The sequence below is a fragment of the Arachis hypogaea genome, chromosome 6, assembly GCF_003086295.3.
Source record: "Arachis hypogaea cultivar Tifrunner chromosome 6, arahy.Tifrunner.gnm2.J5K5, whole genome shotgun sequence".
In the NCBI taxonomy this organism is placed as follows: domain Eukaryota; kingdom Viridiplantae; phylum Streptophyta; class Magnoliopsida; order Fabales; family Fabaceae; genus Arachis; species Arachis hypogaea.
Window position 1 is genome coordinate 1490400 of NC_092041.1, and position 22917 is coordinate 1513316.

The 22917-nt window shown below is 35.0% G+C and overlaps 3 protein-coding genes across 6 annotated transcripts; 2 read left to right on the top strand and 1 right to left on the bottom strand.

Moving 5' to 3' along the window:
- The first annotated feature begins 173 nt into the window (after positions 1 to 173).
- On the top strand, positions 174 to 12235 carry LOC112695223 (uncharacterized). The gene is made up of 11 exons (XM_025747478.3): positions 174 to 996; positions 1548 to 1669; positions 1763 to 1945; positions 2059 to 2158; positions 2252 to 2282; positions 4387 to 4429; positions 5045 to 5197; positions 7684 to 9628; positions 9791 to 11165; positions 11299 to 11382; positions 11762 to 12235. Exons 2-11 carry the CDS (start codon positions 1611 to 1613, stop codon positions 11824 to 11826), a joined length of 4038 nt encoding a protein of 1345 aa, XP_025603263.1. The 5' UTR covers positions 174 to 996; positions 1548 to 1610; the 3' UTR covers positions 11827 to 12235.
- Positions 12236 to 15960: 3725 nt separating this feature from the next.
- On the top strand, positions 15961 to 19057 carry LOC112698011 (uncharacterized). Of its 4 annotated transcripts, XM_072196501.1 has the most exons (6): positions 15961 to 16167; positions 16261 to 16413; positions 16522 to 16977; positions 17296 to 17529; positions 17766 to 17857; positions 18025 to 19057. In XM_072196501.1, the coding sequence occupies exons 2-6, from the start codon at positions 16318 to 16320 to the stop codon at positions 18650 to 18652; spliced, it is 1506 nt and encodes a 501-aa protein (XP_072052602.1). In that variant the 5' UTR covers positions 15961 to 16167; positions 16261 to 16317; the 3' UTR covers positions 18653 to 19057. The 4 variants fall into 4 exon arrangements, with proteins under 4 accessions (XP_072052602.1, XP_025607223.1, XP_072052603.1 ...); XM_025751438.3 differs by having other exon boundaries at positions 16261 to 16977; XM_072196502.1 differs by having other exon boundaries at positions 16039 to 16413.
- On the bottom strand, positions 19050 to 20719 carry LOC112695224 (DNA N(6)-methyladenine demethylase ALKBH1D). The gene is made up of 3 exons (XM_029298784.2): positions 20429 to 20719; positions 19746 to 20345; positions 19050 to 19656 (listed from the first exon to the last, which is right to left on the bottom strand). The coding sequence occupies exons 1-3, from the start codon at positions 20516 to 20518 to the stop codon at positions 19381 to 19383; spliced, it is 966 nt and encodes a 321-aa protein (XP_029154617.1). The 5' UTR covers positions 20519 to 20719; the 3' UTR covers positions 19050 to 19380.
- Between the last annotated feature and the right edge of the window lie 2198 nt (positions 20720 to 22917).

Here is a 22917-nt window from a genome sequence, read left to right on the forward strand (position 1 = left end):
TGCAAGAGGATGTAGTAGTACTAACATTAAAGATAGAAGTATTTTGGATTTGGAGCACACATAGAAGGAAGGGTATAATTGCTACGTGCCTACGTCGTGAGATGAAACTAATCTAAATCTATTTTATAGATTTGGTCGCCACAAATATGGGGAATGGAACCTCATTAACGGCTGAAGCTGTTGTTTCTTTTTTTTTTCTTTTAACGTCAATCCTCCTTTAATTTTGTGAATTGTGATTTAGATTTAACCTACTCACCTCACCCCCACCCTATCATAATCATCATCCTAGCTAGAAACCATTGATTTCAACGTTAGATTTAGTTGCCACCTCTAGGGGCAGGGCAGTAAAAGTTGAAGTAAAGGCAATGGAGCCCGTTTTCGTAAATGTGCTTCGCCTTCCGCAAACCGCACCATACCCGTCTTTTGAATTTCCTGTCACAGTTTCACAATTATTGATTGATTGATTAATAAAAAAAATCCATAAATATAATCAGCAAATCTGATAATTGCAAATGTCATCGCCTAAACAGTTAGCAGTAATTTTTGTTTTTGTCTCAACTCTCAGCTCAAAGGCCGAACAACTTACCACATGCGACACCTCTCTCTCTCTCTCTCTTAACTTTCAACTCAAACAAGACCCATTCTTTCTCTCTCTACTGTATGTGTGATGTGTACGTGTGCGTGAGAGTGTATTGGGAGAGTAGAGAGAGAAAGTAGTAGAAAGAGAGTTGAAGGATGAGTAAAGCAAAAACCATCTTGTCATAGTAGCTACTAGCTAGTAGGGTTTTCGTAAAACTTCAAATTGGAAAGAAAAGAAAAGAGAAGAGAGCTCTCGCTCATTGATTCTTTCATTCGTTAGTTCGTTCATTCATTCATTGTAGAGACTAGAGTGAGATTAGAAGAGAGTGGAGGCAAATGCAGGTGACCTTTTGAACTCCAAATTGGAGGATCGGGTTCCGCAGTCCAAGATCTCCAACCTATCATATCATAATCTGGGTTTGCATTCACTCCCACCACCGTCCCACATTTCTGCTCTCGTGTTTATTAATTAATTATTATTATTATTAGGGTTTCATCATATCCGTGAAGTTCTCTGCATGTTTTCCCTGCACCTTTCTCGGTTTAGCTTTTTTCTCTGGGATTTAGGCTTTCCCAGTATTTGTCCAACAACATTTAGGTTCCGTCTTTGTTCAAGCAGATCTGTTTATCTTCTAATTTCCTCTTTGTGAATTGAAATTTCTATCTTTGTTCCATTTTGTTTTGCAACTGGGATCTATTTAATTATAATTGAATTGGATTGAAACTAGTGCGATTTACCTTTTCAGCATCAGGTCAGGTTTTTCCTTTTTAATATTAAAATTCAACTTCAGCTCGATTCAAAATGTAGATTTGCAAACTGGTCTCAATTCGAATATAACACGCTAGTGCAAATGGATCATTGTTCCCCCTGACACTTTTTCAGAATCTACATTCTGAACTTGACCTTCTTTGAGTAGATTTTTTCTTTTACTGATTTTGATTGGTCTCAAACGTGAATGATGATGCAGAATGCTTCTGATTAAGAGACGGGGTCCAAGAATTGATATAGAGTTCCCTTTATCAAAACAAAAATGAATTCTGACACGCCTCTTGATTGTGCTGTATTCCAGTTGTCTCCAGATCGATCAAGGTCTGTATAAACTACCTGTGTGCTGTCTAATTACAGGGTTTGTGGTTTTCCTCTGATTCAACTTGGTAATTGCTCTCTGTGTTTAATGTGCAGATGTGAGTTGTTTGTTTCAAGTGATGGAAACAGCGAGAAACTAGTATCAGGATCAATACAGCCATTTGTGACTCATTTAAAGGTTGCAGAAGAGCAGATTGCACTGGCAGTCCAGTCAATTAAACTAGAAACTGAGAGAAATAAAAATGTTGAGACATGGTTTACAAAAGGAACCCTTGAAAGGTGAAAGCACTGATATGGTGGAAAATTTATATTTATTTTTTTGCATTTTGTGCATTTGTATGCAGTGATCCGTAAGCACTTTGTACTTATTTTATTGCCCCCGGTGCTTATAGGTTTGTGCAATATGTCAGCAAACCAGAGGTTTTAGAGATGGTCAATACCTTTGATGCAGAGATGTCACAATTGGAAGGAGCAAGGCGCATATACTCTCAGGTAACAACATATTTTCAATCAGTGAGAAGATTGTGCAAACAAAAGAACAATATCATCACTTATGTTTTTTTGTTGATATTTGGAAAATTTCAGGGAGCTGGAGATCAGCGAACAGTTTCTCAAGGTATGTTTCCTTTACTTACGAAGGTTACTAACTTCTGTCTAGTATAAAACTTGTATGTATTGCCGCTGTAGTTGAATGAATTTGTTCTGTTGGTTTGAACCTCTCTCATGAAAATATAATAATTAGTTGTTCGTCTTATGCATCAAACAACTAGTCTGATGTGCTGATGTGAGTTGGCCTTTAGAGGTTTGATATGTGTATGACTGTAGAATGGGATCATTATCCAGAGAAGTAGCAGGTTTTAGTCTAAGACTAGAAGTAGCAGTACATTCATTATCAAACATTGTTTAAATAAGGTGCCGAACACACACTATATACCTTGAACTGAGTCAATAGACAATGCAGAAAACATATGATTTAACCTAAAAATTACTATTTATTAAATGTTGTCTATCAATGAAGGAAAGGTAACATAGTCGTGGTGTGTGAATAATTCAAATCATACCTTAAATGCATTTATGTAAACTGATGATGAACTAAGTATGTGGAAGTGTTTGTGGACTACAATAAACTACATGCGACGTGTTCACTTCTGCTGATCAGCTAGCTTCATTTACACTGTCAATAAGTTGAATTTCTTCATCTTTGGTTTCATATAAGAATAAATCACTCAGATTGTACCATTACTTCCGCATAGTTTAGGCAATGTCAGAGACATCTCTTATCTCTATTTTTCATGTGGAGAGCCAGCAATTACCATTCCTAACTTTCAATCTGACTGCTTACATGTAGTTAGAGAAAAAATAGTATCTCCTCTTGTGTTGTTCAAAAGGACGCAAAACATTTTTTCTTTGTAGGAAATGCAGCTGGGCTCTCAGGTTGTGGGGTATAGTTAGATAATGTTGTTACTAAAGTGATGACTTTAGTCCCCAAACCCTTGGACTTTGCAGGCAGATCTTTCCTTAATTTTTTTTTTTTTTTTTTTATTTTTTTGGTCTACGGCCCTGTGGTCTTTGGACCTCCTTTTATGTGGGCTTTCTTCCGGTAGGCCGGCTAATTTGGAGTCAGGATTTACATAGGCCTGTTTCTCGGGGCTACTCTCCAAAGCAGATTTTCTCTATTTGCAGCCTTCAGCATTCAAACCTGAGAGAGCTAGTTAACAAACACAGACCCTCATCTATCTTTTCCTAGGGTTTATACACCATTTTCGCCACCAACCACTTTGACGTACCCCTTGTATATTAAATTCTATGAGTTGGCATTAAATTGTACAACTTTTGATGTTGGCCTGTTGGGTGCTTGATCATTATTAAAGTTCATCAGTCGTTGTCATTATCCTTTCTTTTCCCTTTTCTCTTTACCTGTGAGTATGTTTTGCTGTAAAAGTATGACCAAGACCAAATAATGTATTTTACATGGTTCATTATGAGGTTACTATTATGACTTATCATAAATGAAGTCTTCCGGCTATATTATGTGTTTGTTGATTGTTTTACATTCTTTGGGAGCTTTTGGAAATGATCTTGCGTAAGTAATTTCATATTTATTTATTACCTAATTCCATGAAATGCTATGATGTTTGTCATTTTATAGAAGTTCTATATCTGATAGTAAAGGAAGTAGAATAATTTTGAAACACTGATGAATGTGGAAAGAAGGAAAAATTATGTTCAGTTCTTGATCACATATCTTCATCCATAATTGAACTAGTAGCATTCTTTATATGAGTTCTTAAAAGTATGTCTAAAGGGTTTCGTGTTTGAGTATTGTCACGCTGTTGAGGAAGCAACAGATGAAACTCCTGCCTAGGTGGTAGATCACCTTATCTTCTAATGGATAAAGGAATGATAAAACTAACAATTTTTTTTAAAAAAATTGAGTGCTTATATTAGTGGAAGAAAAGGTTAAGTTTGGAATTCTTACCTTGCTTTCTCTCACAACGCATGATAAACCATATATATCAGTGCATTGTGCCATGTAGATTATGTTTATGCAAGATGCAAGTGAATATTGAGTGGGATTCATGGTCTTATCTTGTGGAGGAAGTTATGAAGCTCTCTTTTTTTTTAATCTCTAGTTGTGGTTTCGTGACTTATAAGCCTAATTGTTTTCCTTCAATGATTGTCAGTATTATGCTCACTGTTTTCTCTTGGTTTGCTTCCAGGTGGGGTTGGAACAGGATCACCTGCAGCAGCAGATGCAACCAAGTATCCTTTCCTCCCTCTGTCATTTTTATCTGTATTCATTATTTCTACTATTAGTTATTTAGTTATACTTTTATTGAGGTTGGGTTCCTTATATCAACCGTAGAGAAAATAAGATCTGAAGTTAAAATATCTAAGGGGCTGATTGGTTTCTCAATTTTCATTAAAAAAGAAACTTGAAAATATATTTGGTAACACTCTTGAAAATATTCAGGAAAAACGTTTTTGAAAAATACTAACAGAAGTGAAAACTTGATTTCACATTATGTACAGTTGGTCAGTTATGTTTCTTTTTAAGCCATTGGGTGGGTTCGATTCCCATTCAAGTATAAGTTGTGCCAGCAAGTGGGAATTATGAGTTTTGTGCATTTTAAATTTCAGGCTGAATACTCTAAGCTTTGAGCTTCTAGTGTTAACAATTTACTTGAGTGAAATGCTGGAGCTTAGTTGTAGAATGACTGGGTAGAGTTTGATAAGTTTTATGATGATAAACCTATATGTGAAATACATAACGAAAGGATTAATAATTCTAAATAGTTGTTCTTGGTTTCTTTTTGTTTCCTTTCTTTTCAAATTCTTACCGAATCACTGATATTTATAGTTTTATTTCTTATACAGGAAGGAACTGCTAAGAGCTATTGATGTACGGCTGGCTGCAGTAAGGCAGGACTTGACCACAGCTTTTGCTCGTGCATCAGCTGCTGGTTTTAATCCTGATACTGTTTCTGATCTAAAACATTTTGCAGATCAATTTGGTGCTCATCGCTTAAAGTAAGAACTCTGAAAGCTCCTTTAAAATATATATCCTTTCTGCATTTCTTTCTGTGACTGCTTGTTACATGGTTCAGGCGTCTATGTAAATAACTCAGCATGAACTTTGGTATAACTAAGGCTGATTAAAATGGAAATTGATTGTAAATCGAAATTTGTTTTAAGATGGCCTTTGGATGTTCATTTGAGAGGAATGGCTTCACTGTGTTTATCTTCTTTAACACAAGCTATAATGGTCTTAATGAGTTAACCAGAGCTCCATCGTGTCCTCTTTTGTTGTCTTTTTGGTTTGGATGAAGCAATAGGCCCTTTCCTGCCAAAATGATAAATTGTGTAAAATTAAAATGAAAAAGCCATCTCGCACCTTAAAACTCTTCTAAGTTCAGGACTTCTTATCAGTTGAGAAATCTTTTGGCTTAATTGGTAAGACATAATGGTCACATTTGTTTACTTCTTAAAATTTATGTTTTCTTAGCTATATACATCAAGGTTACCTTATTTGAACGATTTTATTTATTATTATTAGAGTAAAGTATATTTTTTGTCCCTGAAGTTTGGCAAAAATTTCAAAAATACCCTTAAGTTTTATTTTGTTTCAATTTTATCCCAGAAGTTTTTGATTTGCATCAAATATACCTTCGATGGCTAAATTTTCAAAAAATTTAAGACCAATCTAACAATAATACATGAAAATTATGCTTGATTTGCTTGTGTTGAGGATTGTTCTTATGAAATTGTTGTTGAATTGGTCTTAATTTTTTTGAAAATTAGCCGTCAGGGGTATATTTGATGCAAATCAAAAACTTTTGGGACAAAATTGAAACAAAATAAAACTTAAGGGTATTTTTTAAACTTTTGTCAAACTTCATAGACAAAAAGTATATTTTACCCTTATTATTATTATTATTATTATTATTATTATTATTAATAATAATATTATTATTATTATTATTGCCTTCCACATGTTTTGGTGGTGTTTGTTCTGCTTTCGATACCAACTCACATTGGATTTTCTCATAATTCTCCTGATTTCCGAGTCCCTTTCCCTTGCCTGACTATTGGCCTATTGGGTATAACTTCAGCGGTTGAAATAATGCACTCTATGATAGTTCTTTGCACAATTTTCGGTTTGCAACTCTGATAGACTCATAGATTGCATCCAAGTAATAGACTTTCTAAATTTCTATGTGCACCTGTAACTTCATTATTTTATGCTTGTTTAGGAAAGCAATATTTTATGCGTCTTACCATTAGGTTATTGTAATGATTAATCGTTATAAATTAATTAATTGAATTTAATGGTAAGCTGAGAAGCTGGTCACAAAATGCTCAAACAGAATGATATTTTGTGAAAGGTATAGCAGTTAAAGGTCCTGTTCTTTTGGCAGTTATTTTCCTTCCTTTCCTTGGGCTACTTTGGTAGGTGTTATACAAATTAAATACATCTATCTATAAACGCCCAAAGAGCCTATAGATATGCTTTAATCCTAGTGGGATGATTGTTATTTGAATTACCTAAACCTAATATATATATATATATATATATATATATATATATATATATATATATATATGAATGCTCTAAGTGTGTTCATCATTATAGTAATTAGGGTTTTGCTAACCTGTTTTCTAAGGACATAGGTTAACCATACCATAAAAAAAAATATTTTATAAAAGTTATTGTAAAAATTAATTTTTTTACATTTCAAATGCACTGAATACATCAAAAGGATTAATTATTATTATATTTTTAAAATGTGTCTTTAGAGCACAAGTTAGTTAAATCCTAGTCATTATAGTAGCTAGGTCACAGTTTTAAAACACTTTAAATAGTTGCCTAAGTTGTTCAACAACATAAAATGATAGTCACTATAGCATACACTTGGATATATATAACCTTAGGTAGCATTTAGAAGAGAGACAGAAACTGAGATTGAAAGACATAGATTGAGAGACAGAGACTAAAATAAGTCTCAATATTGTGTTTGGTATAAAGTGAGAAACAAAGATTGAAATAAAAATAAAATTTTAATTTAATTTACATAAAGGATAAAGTTAGAATAATTAATTAAAATAGAGATATTTTAGATATAAAATATTATTAAAATTTCAATCTCTGTACTAAAAAATTGCAATTTAGAGATAGAGATTGAAATTGCAATTTACCATAGTCTCTAATTTTTAGAAGTATTGAAATACTAACATTTTAAAGATAGAGATTGAAATTTTAGTACAAATATAATATTGAATCCCAGTCTTTCAATTTCCATCCCATACCTCAAAACAAATAGCACCTTAATGAATGCTCTAAGTGTATTCTTTCCAACTGTCTGAAATAATTTTTCTGAAGAAGCTTCATTAGTTGGTCGTATTTTATTAAAACTCATTACTTATAAATAGTAGTGTAACAAAAAAAAAATACTGATAAATACTAGTTTTCCTTAATTAAGTAAAAAATAAAGAATATGGATGATTTTTGGGCGCAGTGAAGCATGCAGCAAGTACATGTCAATGTGCGAAAGTAGAGCTGATTTGAGGGCGTCGAAAGGGAATAGTGAGAGGGATGTCCGGTCATCAGTTGGATCAGATATGTCTATTGAGGATCCCACAGAAGACCAGGCTGGGCCCTTCCTCGGGCCCAATAATGCCCAGGCCACGTGGCAACAAAGGAAGATCGTTCCCAGTATCGGATCAAGACGTAGCAGCATCGGGGGCGGGGTAAATGAAAAAGATCAAGAACAACAACAACGAGTCGAGCCTGAGGTAGTGGAGGAGGAAGACGAGAAGAAGAAGAAAGAGGGGCATCAAGTGGGGGGTCAGCCGCAGCCAGGTCGGCGTCTGAGCGTGCAGGACCGCATCAATCTTTTCGAGAGTAAGCAGAAGGAGATTTCGTCATTTTCTGCCTCTTCTGGCGGGAGCGGCACCAAGCCCGTCGTGGGGAAACCCGTAGAGTTGCGGAGGCTGTCATCCGACGTGTCAGCAGCGGAGAAGTCGGTATTGCGTAGATGGAGTGGCGCGAGTGACATGAGCATTGACACCGAAAGCCCCTCCTCCTCCTCCTGTGTTTTGGCTCCCAAGTTGAATGCTGAAGACGTTAGCCACAGTCATAGAAACAACAATCCCGAGGTCTCATTCAGTGCTGCCCCACGCACGCGTCCTGATACCCAAATTCCTTTTCCTTCTGTGGTGAAAGACGATGATTCCAAGGACAGATCAGCTTCAACTTCTCTCCCTTCTCCTGTCATAAATGATGATGATGATGTTACTGCTGCTGCTGATGAGCAGTCTTCTCACGACACTTCCAAAGTTTCTTCTTTTTATCACGACAGGACTCCTGCTGCCCCTAAAGATACGCATTTCAGGGGATCAAACCAGGTTGCTTCTCATATGCTCTCTGTCACTGCCACTGCCACTTCAGACGATGTAACACCTGACATCAAATCATCCACTGCATGGGGGGATGATGCTGGCAGGAAAAATCATCCTGTTGCCCAGTCATTTATCAGGGCTTCTCATAGTCATTCTCGATCCCGTTCTGCACAATTTGAAAGCAAATTTAGGGAGGTTGAGGCCGATCAATCTACTCAGCCCCAATTGAGATCTTTCAATGCAGAACCTGAGGAGCTTGTAAAGAGGGACTCTTCTTTCTCTTCCAAGCACCAATCTAAGGTTGAGGATTCTGAATTCTCAAAGATGAAGTACCAAAGGCCTCAGTCTGGTAGTGCTGATCAAGCCAGCAGGACTCGATTTAAAAGAGATGAAACTCGTGTTCCTCATGAAAGCAGTAAGCTGAACCTTCCTGTTAAGCAAGTTTTGGAGAATCAAGATAGTTCCCAGATAAACTCAACTCCACCTTCAGAGCAAGTTCAGAGAGTAAGGCAGTCTAAGGGAAATCAGGGCCTCCATGATGAGCTGAAAATGAAGGCAGATGAGCTTGAAAAGCTTTTTGCAGAGCATAAACTTCGTCTTCCAGGGGATCAATCTGGATCTGTGTGGAGAACTGAGCCTGTAGATGCACATGTAGAACAGGCTGTTAACTCAGAGCATAGGAGACCTAAAGCAGCAGAGTTGAGTCCTAATATGCCTTCCAGAAATTCTGTGCTCGAACCAACTGCCAGTACGAGCAATGTACCAAGCTCTGATGCTACTTCCCTTGTGAATAAGGTGAATAATCAAAATTTTGGTGATGATTCTAGAGGAAAATTTTATGAGAAGTACATGAAGAAGAGAGAGGATAAACTTAGGGAAGAATGGAGTTTAAAGAGAGCCGAGAAGGAAGCCAAGATGAAGGCCATGCAGGACAGTCTTGAACGCAGTAGAGCAGAGATGAGGGACAAGTTTTCAGGGTCTATAGACAGACTTCATTCAGCATCTGGTGCTTCTCGTGCTGAGAAACGTAGATATTTCAAGTCAAATATTAAGAGAGAGCAGGTATCCTTTACACTTTTTTGTGTGAACTTTGATGATGAATTCTGATCCTTAATATTCTATAGTGCTTATGTTTCCCCTCTCAGTATAAAACATCAAGATGCCTTTTGGATCTGATTTATACTCCTATTTTTTCTATGTATTTTTATTTTTTATTTTTGGTAGCATCCAATAGATTCCCTTCAGAATGAAGAGGATGAAGATCAATATGAATTCTCAGAAGAGAAGATCTATGGACAAGATAGCATATCTGGTGAATCAAACCTTGGAGATGGAGCTTCAAGGCAAAGCAGGAAAATTTTGCCTAACAGACATATGTCTTCAGCTACGCCTCGCACAGCAGCAGTATCCTCATTCTCACGGTCGTCTACCAGGATTTCCAACTCTTCTGGCAGGCGAAGAGAGAGTCCTATAGCTCAGTCTGTCCCAAACTTTTCCGACTTAAGAAAAGAAAATACAAAACCTTCTGGAGTGAGTAAATCAACAAGCCGCTCTCAGTTGAGAAACTATGCCCGTAGCAAAAGCGCTCAGGATGAGACGCAAGGTTCCAAGGAAGACAAGTCAAAGCGGTCTCAATCCTTACGAAAAAGTTGTGCTAATTCTGAAGAGTTTAGTGATTTATCCCATTTGAATTCAGATGGAGTTGTTTTGGCTCCATTGAAATTTGATATGGAGAGGTCTGATCTGGGCCCATTTGATCAATCGCCAAAGTCATTCCTTAAAAAGGGTTATGGCCTAGGCCCTGGCCCTCAGGGCAGTGCTATAAGGATGAAAGCTTCAGTGACATATGATACTCATAAAGATGAATTATTCGATGAACTGGCATTTGAAGGGGAGGGTTCTCTGGATATGGCAACAGAAGAACCGGATGAGATTGGAACTGTAGCTATTGAAGATCATGCTTATACCAATAATGGAAAGGTGAGATTAAGCCAGGAATCTGAGAAATCTGGAAATTCTGAATCTGAAATTGGTGACTCTGCAAGATCTCTTTCTCAAGTAGACCCTGTTTCAGTAGCTGAAATGCCTAGTGCTATGCCATCATCTTCCAATGGTGTGGGATCTCTGCATGACTCACCAGTAGAAAGCCCTGTATCATGGAATTCACGCACCCGGCATCCATTTACTTACCCACACGAGTCTTCTGACGTTGATGCATCTATGGATTCTCCAATTGGAAGTCCTGCATCTTGGAATTCTCATTCCCATACCCAGGGTGAAAGTGATGCTGCACGGATGAGAAAGAAATGGGGAAGTGCCCAAAAGCCAGTTCTTGTTGCAAATTCATCTCAAAATCAATCACGAAAGGATGTCACAAAAGGTTTTAAACGGTTACTGAAATTCGGGAGGAAAAATCGTGGGTCAGAGAGTTTGGTTGATTGGATTTCTGCTACTACTTCTGAAGGAGATGACGAAACAGAGGATGTTCGAGATCTAGTCAATCGGTCATCAGAGGACTTAAGGAAATCAAGAATGGGATTCTCTCATGGTCATCCATCTGATGACAGTTTCAATGAGAGCGAGCTGTACAGTGAACAAGGTAACCTTTTCATTATTTTCTGAAATTCCTAGGGTGCCCTGTTTCATCTATATATATTTGAATTTTCGCTTCTATTGAGTTGAAATTTTGCAAACGATCATAAATGGATTAAGTCGATTTGGAATGATTGCAGTCCAATCCTTGCAAAGCTCGATCCCGACACCTCCTGCTCATTTTAAATTGAGGGATGACCATATATCAGGAAGTTCGTTAAAAGGTGATGTCTAACCTTATTCTTCTTTTATTTTTATCATCAACTTTTAGCATTGAGGCTTATATAAGTGTCTGGCTAAGGATGTAAGTAGTTTAATTAATCCCGAGTACCTCTTTCTTTTTCTGGGAGCTGATAAATCCTGAAACCTCTTAATTCATTTCTGGACATTTTGTACTTCATTCTGGATGTAGTGCCTTCTCTCTTTTGCCATTTTCGCAACTTGCATAGATCATTGTATTGTGATTTTAAATACTATGCTATCATTATCGAAGTCCAAGAGTTTACATGTTTCTGATTTCCTTTGATTAATGTAATTTGCTAATTGCCAGATTTCATTAGCTTTCATATGACTCTATAGTTACACAAATTTCAATTTGTGCAGCTCCCAGATCATTTTTTTCTCTTTCATCTTTCCGAAGCAAGGGTAGTGACTCGAAGCCCAGATAAATGTCACTGATTTTGCTTTCCGAGAGTAATATGGATCCATTTTCAATAGGATGGTGTAAGGGACAGTCTTAAATATGTTAAAAAAGAGAGGTAGGGATGATACCATGATCAATTTGAAAGATATATGACAAGGTTATGTATATTTTCTTGGATCCATGAGGTTTTCCCCTGTGATTCAGTTAGTTGTGGCTATAGTTGTGTTAAAACGTGCTGCATACTGTGTATTCAATGAGGTTGTCGCCTATTGGTGCACTGTCATTATGGTTTTGGCAGTACAGAGGCATTCTTTTACCTTTTTTTTTCTTCTTATATTAGTCGTGTGATGTATATCAGAGTTTGACACATGTTAGAATGAATCGTTTAGTCAGAATTACAAAGAGTGATATGATTTCGGAGTAATTTCCAAAAATGATGTTCGCTATTTGCCTCTGCAAGAGTTATTGTATTTTCCTTCTACCATTACCAAAAATACGAGTTTATTTTTCATGCAATATATTGTTCGTGTTCTCCTAGCTGTGTAATCTTGGTTATTCATGTTCTCGATCTTGATGGACTAGTAAACCGCCACCATCGAATTGGCCGATCTTCTATTCTATGTATTGAAGTTGAACTGTCTATTAGTATTGTGATGGGGGATAATTTTCATAACTCTCGTACATTTATATTTATTTGCAGATGCTTAAATCTGATTATCTTTTGACCTACCCTTTTGAGTGTGACTAATTTGTAGGGATGTCAATTTGGACCGGCCCGAGCCAACCTGTCCGCCCCGCCCCGAACGGGGTAGGTATTTTCAACGGTTGATTGGGTATGGAGTGAGTTTGAGTAAGATCTGGTTATTTTTGTTTGGGTATAGAACGGGTATGGGTAATGACCGCCCCATCCTATTACCCACCCAGTCCTGCCCCGTATATATGTATGTATTATTAGTGTAAGACTTGATTATTTTTATATAATATGTATTGTTGTGAACAATTTAGGATTATTTTTTAACTTAATTATGTTTCAAAGTATTTAATCATGTTTAGTTCCGTTAAGTTTATCTTCATATTATAGATTTTTCTAAGGAGAAAAACTATAAATCAATTAGGTTTCGGCGGGACGGGTACAGGACAGGTATATACCCGCGGGTTTGGGTATGGGGCAAAACTTAAGATACCCGTGAGTAATGGGACGGGAAATGGGACAATGTGTGGGGTGTTCAGGACGGCTATGGATACGTAAATACCCGTCCCTCTCCGTGAGTAAGATATTTGCATTCTAATTAATTTGCTAATGCATTTAATTCATATGTGAAATTTATTTTTAATTATTAGGTATAACTTTTACATTGAGAGGATATATTTTTTTTTAAGTATGTTTTTGGTCTTTTAACGTTTTAAATTTTTTTAAAATTATCTTTAGTATTTAACTTTATCCTCAATGTTTAAACTTAAAAATATTTTTTTCTTTATTGTTAATATTTTTACTATTAAATGAGAGTCAAGTTGTTTTTCTTTTAAGAAAAAATAAACAAAAGTACACACAGATTTTCATATAGAGGAGTTAAACTTGGTTCTTTTCACATGAAGACTAAGTTGACAACCATGGACTAATTTATTTGTTTTTAGTATCATTCATGTTTTTTATATTATATATTTTATTTTATATAATATCCTAACTAATATATATATACACGGAAATACTTAATACTTTTTAAATTAATTATTTTTTAATTAAAATACAAATTAATTTATTTCAAAATAAAAAATAATAATGAATATAAAAATAAAATAAAAATTATTTATTCTGAAAAAAATAAATTTATACAATTATTTAATTATAATTTTAGATATAATTTATAAATTGTTATTCTTACTGTGTCTAATTAAAATATTATTAGAGTAGTACAGACTAATTTTATGTTTATCTTTGTATTAGTTATTTATATAATTCAAGATTTAATTATTTTTAAAATGTTAGTAAAAATATATATTTTTAAATTTTAATTTTAGGTTTTTGACTATTTTATATTTTTTATTTACATGAGATCGATTTTATCAGTTGAATCAGTAATTTATCGGTTGAACCAATGAATTAATAACCTAACCGGTTTGATCATTGGTTCGATTTTGATAACTATGATTTGTACACACCAATATGAAACAATGTTGACATTTCTAACCTTTCATTGCCTGAGTAATTTTTCCAGTGGTGGTGAAGACCAGATGGCACGTTATTATGTATGTGGCCGTTTTGGATGACACAATAGAAAATAAAATTATTCTCACTGTCACTTTTCCATTTTCATTCCTGACAATGAGAGGTTGAGGATTTGGGAGGGTGATATGGTTGGAATGACAGTGGAAGAGTTGGGGTTGAATTTTAAGACAGTAGCCGTGAAATGTGGTATTGATACCATGATGTTGGGTGTTTGTTCGAGAATGATGTTGTGCTGGTGGCAGCGACGGCAAAAAGGTAAGGATGAGACTGAAAATAGAGGAATGACAATGAGAATAATTTTATTTTAACAAATTTAATAATTTTATTTTTTACTGTGTCATCCAAAACGGTCACATTATACAATAACATGCCACTTGGTCTCTACTACCGTCAAAAAAAGTACTCAAACAACAAAAAATTAGAAATAACAACAAAATTTATATTAGTGTATACAAATAACTCATTAAAAAATTGGAATATATACCTATCCACTAATGAAAATCTGTTTGTACTTTGTCTATTTTTTCTTCTTTTTATTTTTGTCCTTAATCGTATCACTTGTTTCTATCTTCACTTCTTAATCTTAACTTTAATTTCAACCTTCGTCCTCACTCTCCAACCCTTAATTCAATATCAATATCACCTTCTAACCCTTCATGCTAACCCGGACATCACCTCCAACTCTTTACTCCAACCCTCTAACATCACCCTAATCTTGATTGTCATCATCGTAATTAATAATGATGATTTAAAGGATAGGGGATGGTGAGAGCTGCAGGGGAGGGTGGTGATGGGTGAAGGGGTGGTGACGGTTGGGCTTGGGGATGATGGCGATAGTGAAGGATGGTGGCAACTATTAGGGTGGAGTTGGGTTGGGAATAGATTTAGATTGGAATTGGGGCAGAAGAAAAGATGAATGTTAAAAGAGCTATCAGACTTTTTATTGTTTTTTGCCATTAATTAACTATTAATACTTAAAAATATAAGATAAAATATATTAAATTAATAGACAAAAGAACTATATTAAAAGAATTAAGTTTATGATTAAGTGATAACAAAAAATAATAAATTTTGATAGCCCTTAATATTTTTTATTAAAAAAATTAACTTTACAAATTGTTGGCTACAAAATTAATAATAAAAATAAAACTAGAATTATTTCAAACGTTGAAATTAAAAGTTAATCGAATTAAATATCAAAGATAATTTTAATGAATTTCAACAATATTAAGAACAGAAAATATATTTTGCTTTTTCGATTTAACAAAAAGATGCTAGTTTGAGTGTGTTATTATTATTATTATTATCTTTTTCTTTTGTATCGGCTAGCTTTTGTGCTTTATTATATAATAAATATAAATATGAAAAGTGGCACTATTTTATTAAATACAATGTACATGTATATTTTATGAGCACACAAGCTATTCTCTCCTTTTTAAGCATGGTGTGGAGTGTATAATTTTGCACAAACTGCACTCTTTTGTAGATTACAATAGATAATTAATTTTCTGGGTATTTTCAAATAAATAAAGATAGATGTAGCTTTTGATAAAAAAAATAAAATAAACAAATATTTTTAGAAAAGAATTTCCAACTACAAGATGCAGCTAGGAAAAGAAATATCTGCAAGGAGGAAACGACGAATTTTGAATTTCGATCTTCCATCAACTGTGGAGAATGGTGATGACGGCTTCAAATGATTATTCGCAAGAAATTGACATGAGAATATCCTTACCTAAACTTAATGGTTACATTTCCTCTAACTTAAAAACGAAACATGACCGTATTGATCCCCACCGGCCACCAAAATAGTATTCTTTCTTTCTTTCATTTATAATAAAGTTGCTGATTTGTCATTGAGTCTCACAGAATGTTTGAGTTTTGATGATAATGATGATAATAATAATAAGTCCCTTCCCTTTGAAGCCAAGAGAATTTGATGGTTACGTGACTGACATGCAAAGCTTTGGACATTGTTGGTTAAGGTAAGGCACTTGAGACTTGAGAGACAGGACATTCCATTCTGTTTTGGAAGCCAACCAACTAGCTTGTTATCTCTGCACTCTGCACCCATTTTCCTCTTAGGTTGCATTCTCCCTTTTACTTTTATTCTCCTCCTACTCTCACTCACGCTCCCAGGTAATACAATGCTTTTCTTATTTTAGTTCCAAGCAATTCATATTGTTGCTTAGTTCTCATATTTTTTAACACAAACTATAATGAATCAATCAGATTTTTCTACTTTCATCAAATTAGTCAGGCCAAGAATTAGAAGAAAGGGGAAGAAGAATGGCATCCCTCATACCGGGAGTACTTCTTAAACTTCTCCAAAGTATGAATTCCAACGTAAAAGTTGGCAGTGAACACCGCTCCTTCCTTCTGCAGGTGATCAGCATTGTCCCTGCCTTATCAGGCTCGGAATTGTGGCCAAACCAAGGTTTCTTCATAAAAGTATCTGACTCTTCTCATTCTACCTACGTTTCTCTCTCAAAGGAGGACAATGAGCTTATCTTGAACAATCAGTTGCAGCTTGGACAATTCTTTTATGTGGATAGAATTGAAGCCGGTACTCCGGTCCCCATTCTTGTAGGGGTTAGACCAGTTCCAGGCCGGCACAGTTTCGAAGGCAAACCCAAGGATTTGATGCAGATGTTAGAAGTGTCAGAGCGTCCAGCGCTTCCTGATAACATTGGAGTTAATGGCCCCAAATCCCTGGACTTAGATGCCAAAGAGAATCCAAGTTCAAGGCACAAGATAATAATTAAAGAGGAAAAAGCTGGTGTTGCATCCAGGTACATGCAGGGGGTACTAAATCCAAACTCAAAGGTGAATGTCCCAGATAACAATAACAATAATAATGTCGAAAGCAAAGGAAATTATTTAGAGACTAGTACAGATGGTAAGAAGGTTGGATCCGCAAAAGGAAAGCAACAAGAGACTAAAGGTCAGGTATGATTTGCACAGGATTTCTATTTTTGAAGGCTCAATCATGTGGGGTGCAGAACTCAACCTCTTCCATGTAGCTATGGAACGGTTAAGCAAGAAATTTCTTTATCAATAATTTAATAAAGTAATGCAGCACACCCCAAAGAAAGATATTCATCGAAAGAAATAATGTTGCACTGCCATACTTTGGTAAAATTCATGAAGTAAATGATTGCTTTTGCAGATTACATTCTGTTGCAATAACACAAAAAATCAGTTTAATGTTGGTATTCTTTGCTAAAGAAGACAATATAGTGAGAATCATTGGTTTTAGCATTGCAGTTACTCTCAAGGACTCCAACTCAACTTGAAGAACTTTCACCAAGGCATGATGTTGCTCAATCAAACACCCAGGACATTGCTACAGCACCTTCCAAGCGCACTTCTACCAGATGCAATTTTATGAAACAGGAAAATATGAACACGAATCTTTTTCCCAGCAATAAAGATAAAATTAATAACATTGAGGCTATTCCATGGTCCTCTTTGCCAGCCAAACTGTTTAGGCCTGGAAAGGTGCATTACTTTCCCTCACTTTCAGTATATCTTATTCTCTATAACCACTTACAACTTTACTAAATTTTGAGTATTATTGATATGTCACCCCATGTCCCTAAATTAAAGATCTTTATCCTCTTTATAAAGCAATGCTATCTGAAAACCTGTGTTGATAAGATTAACATGGTACTTTTCTTAGCAATCATATACAAACCTAACTTCCCCGCTTTTCCACTTTATCTTCATTTGTTAAGGGAATTCTTAGAAGGAAACACCTAGCCTCTCAGGTTGTAGTGGAAGCTCAAAAAGAAGCATCTGCAGCAGCAACGTTAATAAAGTGTCTAAGGTATGTGAAATTTGTATCCAATATTCCCCCACACATTAGTTGCATTCATGGTTTATCATTCATGGAATCAACACATTCTCATCAGTTGCTTTGGAAACAAAGTGAGCTCAACAGCTCCATTTGCAGTTTTCTAAATTTTAGTTCTTACCTCATTCTTTCCTTTTCAGTACTTTTGCCAATATCTGCTCCTCTGCAGCAGCAGAGAACCCCCACATCATAATGAACAAGTTCTTTGCTCTCCAGCAGCTCGTGGACCAGCCGAACGGCACAACTAAGTCGAAAGATAAATCACTTCAGCTCTATAAAATTCCACCACCTGCAGAAAAGGACGACAAACCTGGAAAAAAGACCGATTTAGCATTTGGTAAAAGCACATCAAAGTCTTCAAAACCCTTAATCGAATTAACAACGAGTGAGAAACAAGAATGGGCCAAAGGGGATAGTATGAAAGAGATAAATGATCTGAGAGAGGTGTTGTTGAATGAAACAAGATCATGGTTTCTGAAGTACTTGGAAAAGACATTGGATGCCGGGTTCTCTATGGGCACCGATCCCCAGGCGAAGGGCAAGGACAGCAAGTATATCACAGGGAAGCAGATGGAGTTGGCCAACCATATAGCTCTCACATTATCCCATCTTAAGCATGCAAACGAATGGCTGGACAAACTTAGAAGCAGTTTAAGCTCAGAGAGCGATGCATTGGTGGAGACTGTTGACAGGTTAAAACAGAAAGTATATTCTTGTTTGCTTGTACATGTTGACTCTGCTGCACTGGCTTTGGAGAACCGAGCATGATTGCTGTGCATGAAAATGTTTTACAATAGTGCAGTGTAGTGCTATTTATTATATGTTAAATTATAATGTGATATATGTTGCTAAACTAATAAGTGACTGAATTGCCTATTAATGAGAGTACAAAAAAAAGTCTTTTAGGTTGCGTTTGTTTTCGAGAATAGAACAAGACAAGACACAAAGAACAGGATAAGACACTGATGGACAAAGAATTCAGTGTCTGGACACAACAACCTGTCTCTGTAAACAACGCAGCCTTAAGGAACTCGTTTTGTTCTTGTGCTAGTGAAGTTTGACAGCCAACATTAAGGTGAGTCAAATACTCTCTTTTTGAAAAGTAAGGTCTACCAAGCCACCTTTGCTTTAAAGAGAGAAGGTTACTTCAAATAAAACTAAAAAGTGATAAAATATCGCAGCTGCCTTTACATACTTTTCATTGTCTTACAGTGTGTAGTTGGAACTGAAAAGAGAATATACTTAGAATATCTTCTGTGCACATAATCCTTTCCTTGAATCGGTTTCAATCTCTCAACTGCGGGAAATACAGAATTAAAACGGAAAATAAATAGACCACCTTTGGATGCACTGAGAAACTAGAAGAGTAGTTAGTTTATATTAGTTTAGCATGTAACACCGCGTTAGAACCGCATTTCCACCCATTGGATATACATTGACATATAGCAAGTACTTCTTGTTTGGTAACTCGTAGGGACAGGCACATGTATGTAATGCTAAAACTGTCTAAAAGTAAGATTCAATCGACCAGAGCGTAGATTAGTTTGTTGAAGCAAGGGGTTGGGGGCAGTATTTTGATGAATAGCAGAGACGCCATGAAATACATTTCTAGACTTGCCACCAAAAATTAAAACATCCCCTGATTGGAGCTCAAGCTTTTGTGCCTTGTCCACGTCCCTGCTGTCGCCATACAGAAAGTCTGCAGAGTCTCCAATTGAGAAGGATACCACTGGCAGGCCTTGTCGGAGACTCTCTTGGCTTTCATCCTTGTCCTGCCACAAGCCAATATATTCCAACACTAAATTGCTAAATAATAATATTATTTATTAAGCTAGCAAGAGTCATAGATAAAGGTACCTACCTGGTGAAGACCGAGGCGGCCGCTTTGGGAGTAAAAATTCACAATGCAAATGTCGGGTGTGATGGGAGGAAGTGTCTGGGCTTGGGCTTGGGCTTGGGCTTGGGCGATTGCGTCACGAACCAAGCGATGGAAGTCGGGGGGAATTTGGGGAGGTTTATCTCCATCGGAAGGGCGGTAGTCTGTGTACTGACTGGAGAGTGGGTCCCAGTGTCTGCCGAGGCACATCATTTTTAAATGGAGCTTAGTCCCTTCCCCATCCACATCTCCATAGCCAGGCTGGTAGAACCCTCCAGAGCCCATCCCTAACTCCCTGCATATCTTGACTATACTCACCTGATCGGACAGTGAAATATAGGACTTCAAAAGGATCATGCCGGGCCTTACCACTTGAGGAGGAGAAGGACCTCCTCCTTGTTTACGTCTTTCTCGGTTGGTTACCAGCAGTGGTGGTTTCAAAACAACAGTTGCTGCAGGAGAGGGGCGGGGGCAAATATCGAAAGGATCATGTGAGTGAGGCTGAGGCATCTTCATATTCTTATCATCATCCACTGAAGAGCATGTTTTTCTTCCCTGCTGCTCGCTGGCGCCACATGCAGCAACCTAATCAATTACCAACAGAACATAATTAATCTGCTTCCAATTGGATTCCAATAGAAATTAGAAACGAACAGAATTTGCATTACCCTTGCCGGCTGGGAAGGATTGAATGGCAATGGCGTACTGGTAGACCAACCACGGCCTCTGCGGTACATTGCGGACTTTTCATTCTTCATTCTTCAAGTCTCAACTGATAACTGCTCTGCTTTTATTCTCTCTTATCTGTACAGCTGTACTCGTCTCTTCTCTTCGCTTCGCTTATCTTCTCTCTTTCCTCTTAACCACGCTGCATAGGGACTAGCAAATAGCAATTGATGGTCATTCCCACTTCCAACTTCCAAGGCTCACTACGGAACTATCCGTAAATCAATCAAATTAACTAGAAATTTGAGATTAAGGATTTATTTAGGTAAACTTTTAAAAAAAGATTTATTTATTTATTTTTTTAATGTTATAAAAAAATAAAAATAATTTTATATTTGAATATTTTATAAAAAAAAATTATTTATTAATTATGTTTAAATATAATAATATAAAAATATTTTTTGTTGATTTATTATATAAAAAATATTTTTTAAAAAAAAAATTTTAAAAAATATAAATTATAATTTTTTTAAAAAATATTTTTTTATTTTTTTAGTATTTTATTTTATTATTAAAAATTTATTAAACACATTAAATAATAAAAAAATCTTTTTCTTATTAAAAAAAATTATTAAAATAATGGCATCCATATAAACACTGGAGCCTATAGCACAAACTGCAAAGTGCCTCATGATACAAATTACAAAGTGCATTCACATTATCACATGGCCTTTCAGTGACCTAGCCCAACCACGAAGCCCATTGTTTCGTTGCGTATTGACAAAAACTCAATTTCCACCTTTTAATGTGTGGTTGGATTGGATTTTTAAATTGAGATTTGAATAAAAATAATTTTATAAAATTAATTTTAGATAAAAATTAATTTATGTTAACACCATTTATATTTGATAATTTTATATTAAAATTAATTTTAATAAAATAAATATTATTTAAATAATATTAATTAAATTTATTTTTAAATAAATAATTATTAAAAATATATACTATTAAATTATAATATTATTTTTAAATATATTTAATTTTTTATATTATTTTAGTATTTTTTTATATAATATTTTTTTTAAATATTTTTAGTATTTTTTTTAGTATGCTATAATATTTTATTATTATTATTAAATGAAAAGTGTTACGATAAAGATGTAAATGATACATATTTATAAATATTTTCATTTGTGGTTCTTTAAAGCACCGCTTGTCGAAATTAATGTGTGTCTCTATTAGTAAGTTATTTTTTTTTATTAGAATATGATTTTATAACTCTCATTAGTCTTGAACCATGGTCATTTTTTAAATTAATATTTTTATTTATTTTATATTTAAATTAGTATTAATTAATTTTTATCTTTTATTAAAAATTTTGATTTTGCATTTCGCCCTAAAAAGGCTGAAAAAATAAATGGAAGTTACTTAAGAAAAATATAAAAACAAAATAATAATATTATTCTTATAGAAAATACTTTTGATATTTATGTTAAAATAAGATTATTATTAACTAATTATGTTTTAGCAAAATAAAAAGAGTTCAGGTAATAATTATTACAAAATATTAACATCAAAATAATGTATATTATAAAAAATGCATACACGTTAAAATTTAAAATATTTTATATAAACAAAATAAATATTTATTTATCAATATATAATTATTGAATATGTAAAATTTGAGAGATTGGTAAATAATTACCGAATAAATTAATTATTAATTAAAAAGTTAGAAAATAAAATTTTGTAGTTTAATATGATAGAGAGAATTAAAACAATAATTTTGACAGTAATTTCAAAAAATTCAGTCTAAAATTAAGTCAAACGGACTGAACTAGTTGAACCGAATCCGAACCAGATCCGTGGGTCCAACCAACTCACTTACTTAAATGAGTTCCAACTCACTTCTCTCTCTTCTGCATCCAAGAACGCAGAAGGGGAGAACACCTTTCCAAATCCAAACCCTCACTTCCATATTCAAACTCAAATAACTTTGATCCGAAGCTCTGATCGCCGCACTATTTGCGGCCACGCGTTCACAGTGACGAGCTCTACAAAGTTCATAATATTCTAAGGTAAAGAAGTCACGTTTTCTTCCTCAATTTTTCCATTTTCAGTTTCGAAATTCTTGGGCTTTGGTATTTAGATTTTGTGTAATTTCGGTGTTTAGAATCAAATTAACTTGGTGGACTTGTCGAGTCTTGTCCCAATTTCCCATTGCGAAGGTGAGAATCCTAGAATCTAGTTAATTATTTAACTTTGTGTGTTTGGTATTAAATTTTGGATAATATATGTGGCGACGTAAAATTAGGTGTATATATATAAATTGGTGCTTGATTTATGGACATTTGAGACTTGGTGGAGGTTGGGTATCATTGTTTTGAAGATCTTGGAACCTTGGGGCTATGTTTGGTGTCTTTGATGGTGTCTCGGGTAATACGTGAAAATCGGCCAAGGTATGATTTAGGTTTCACGTATTTAATATGTA

What these genes read in the sequence shown, in the direction of transcription:
- LOC112695223 (XM_025747478.3), top strand. Translation starts at nt 1,611, where the DNA reads ATGAATTCTGACACGCCTCTTGATTGTGCTGTATTCCAGTTGTCTCCA. An exon ending in ACAAAAGGAACCCTTGAAAG is followed by an intron (nt 1,946 to 2,058) that starts GTGAAAGCACTG and finishes CGGTGCTTATAG; the next exon opens with GTTTGTGCAATATGTCAGCA. An exon ending in CAAGGCGCATATACTCTCAG is followed by an intron (nt 2,159 to 2,251) that starts GTAACAACATAT and finishes GGAAAATTTCAG; the next exon opens with GGAGCTGGAGATCAGCGAAC.
- LOC112698011 (XM_025751438.3), top strand. Translation starts at nt 16,318, where the DNA reads ATGGCATCCCTCATACCGGGAGTACTTCTTAAACTTCTCCAAAGTATG. An exon ending in AACAAGAGACTAAAGGTCAG is followed by an intron (nt 16,978 to 17,295) that starts GTATGATTTGCA and finishes TTAGCATTGCAG; the next exon opens with TTACTCTCAAGGACTCCAAC. An exon ending in AACTGTTTAGGCCTGGAAAG is followed by an intron (nt 17,530 to 17,765) that starts GTGCATTACTTT and finishes TCATTTGTTAAG; the next exon opens with GGAATTCTTAGAAGGAAACA.
- LOC112695224 (XM_029298784.2), bottom strand. Translation starts at nt 20,518, where the DNA reads ATGAAGAATGAAAAGTCCGCAATGTACCGCAGAGGCCGTGGTTGGTCT. An exon ending in ATCCTTCCCAGCCGGCAAGG is followed by an intron (nt 20,346 to 20,428) that starts GTAATGCAAATT and finishes GTAATTGATTAG; the next exon opens with GTTGCTGCATGTGGCGCCAG. An exon ending in GCCGCCTCGGTCTTCACCAG is followed by an intron (nt 19,657 to 19,745) that starts GTAGGTACCTTT and finishes GGCTTGTGGCAG; the next exon opens with GACAAGGATGAAAGCCAAGA.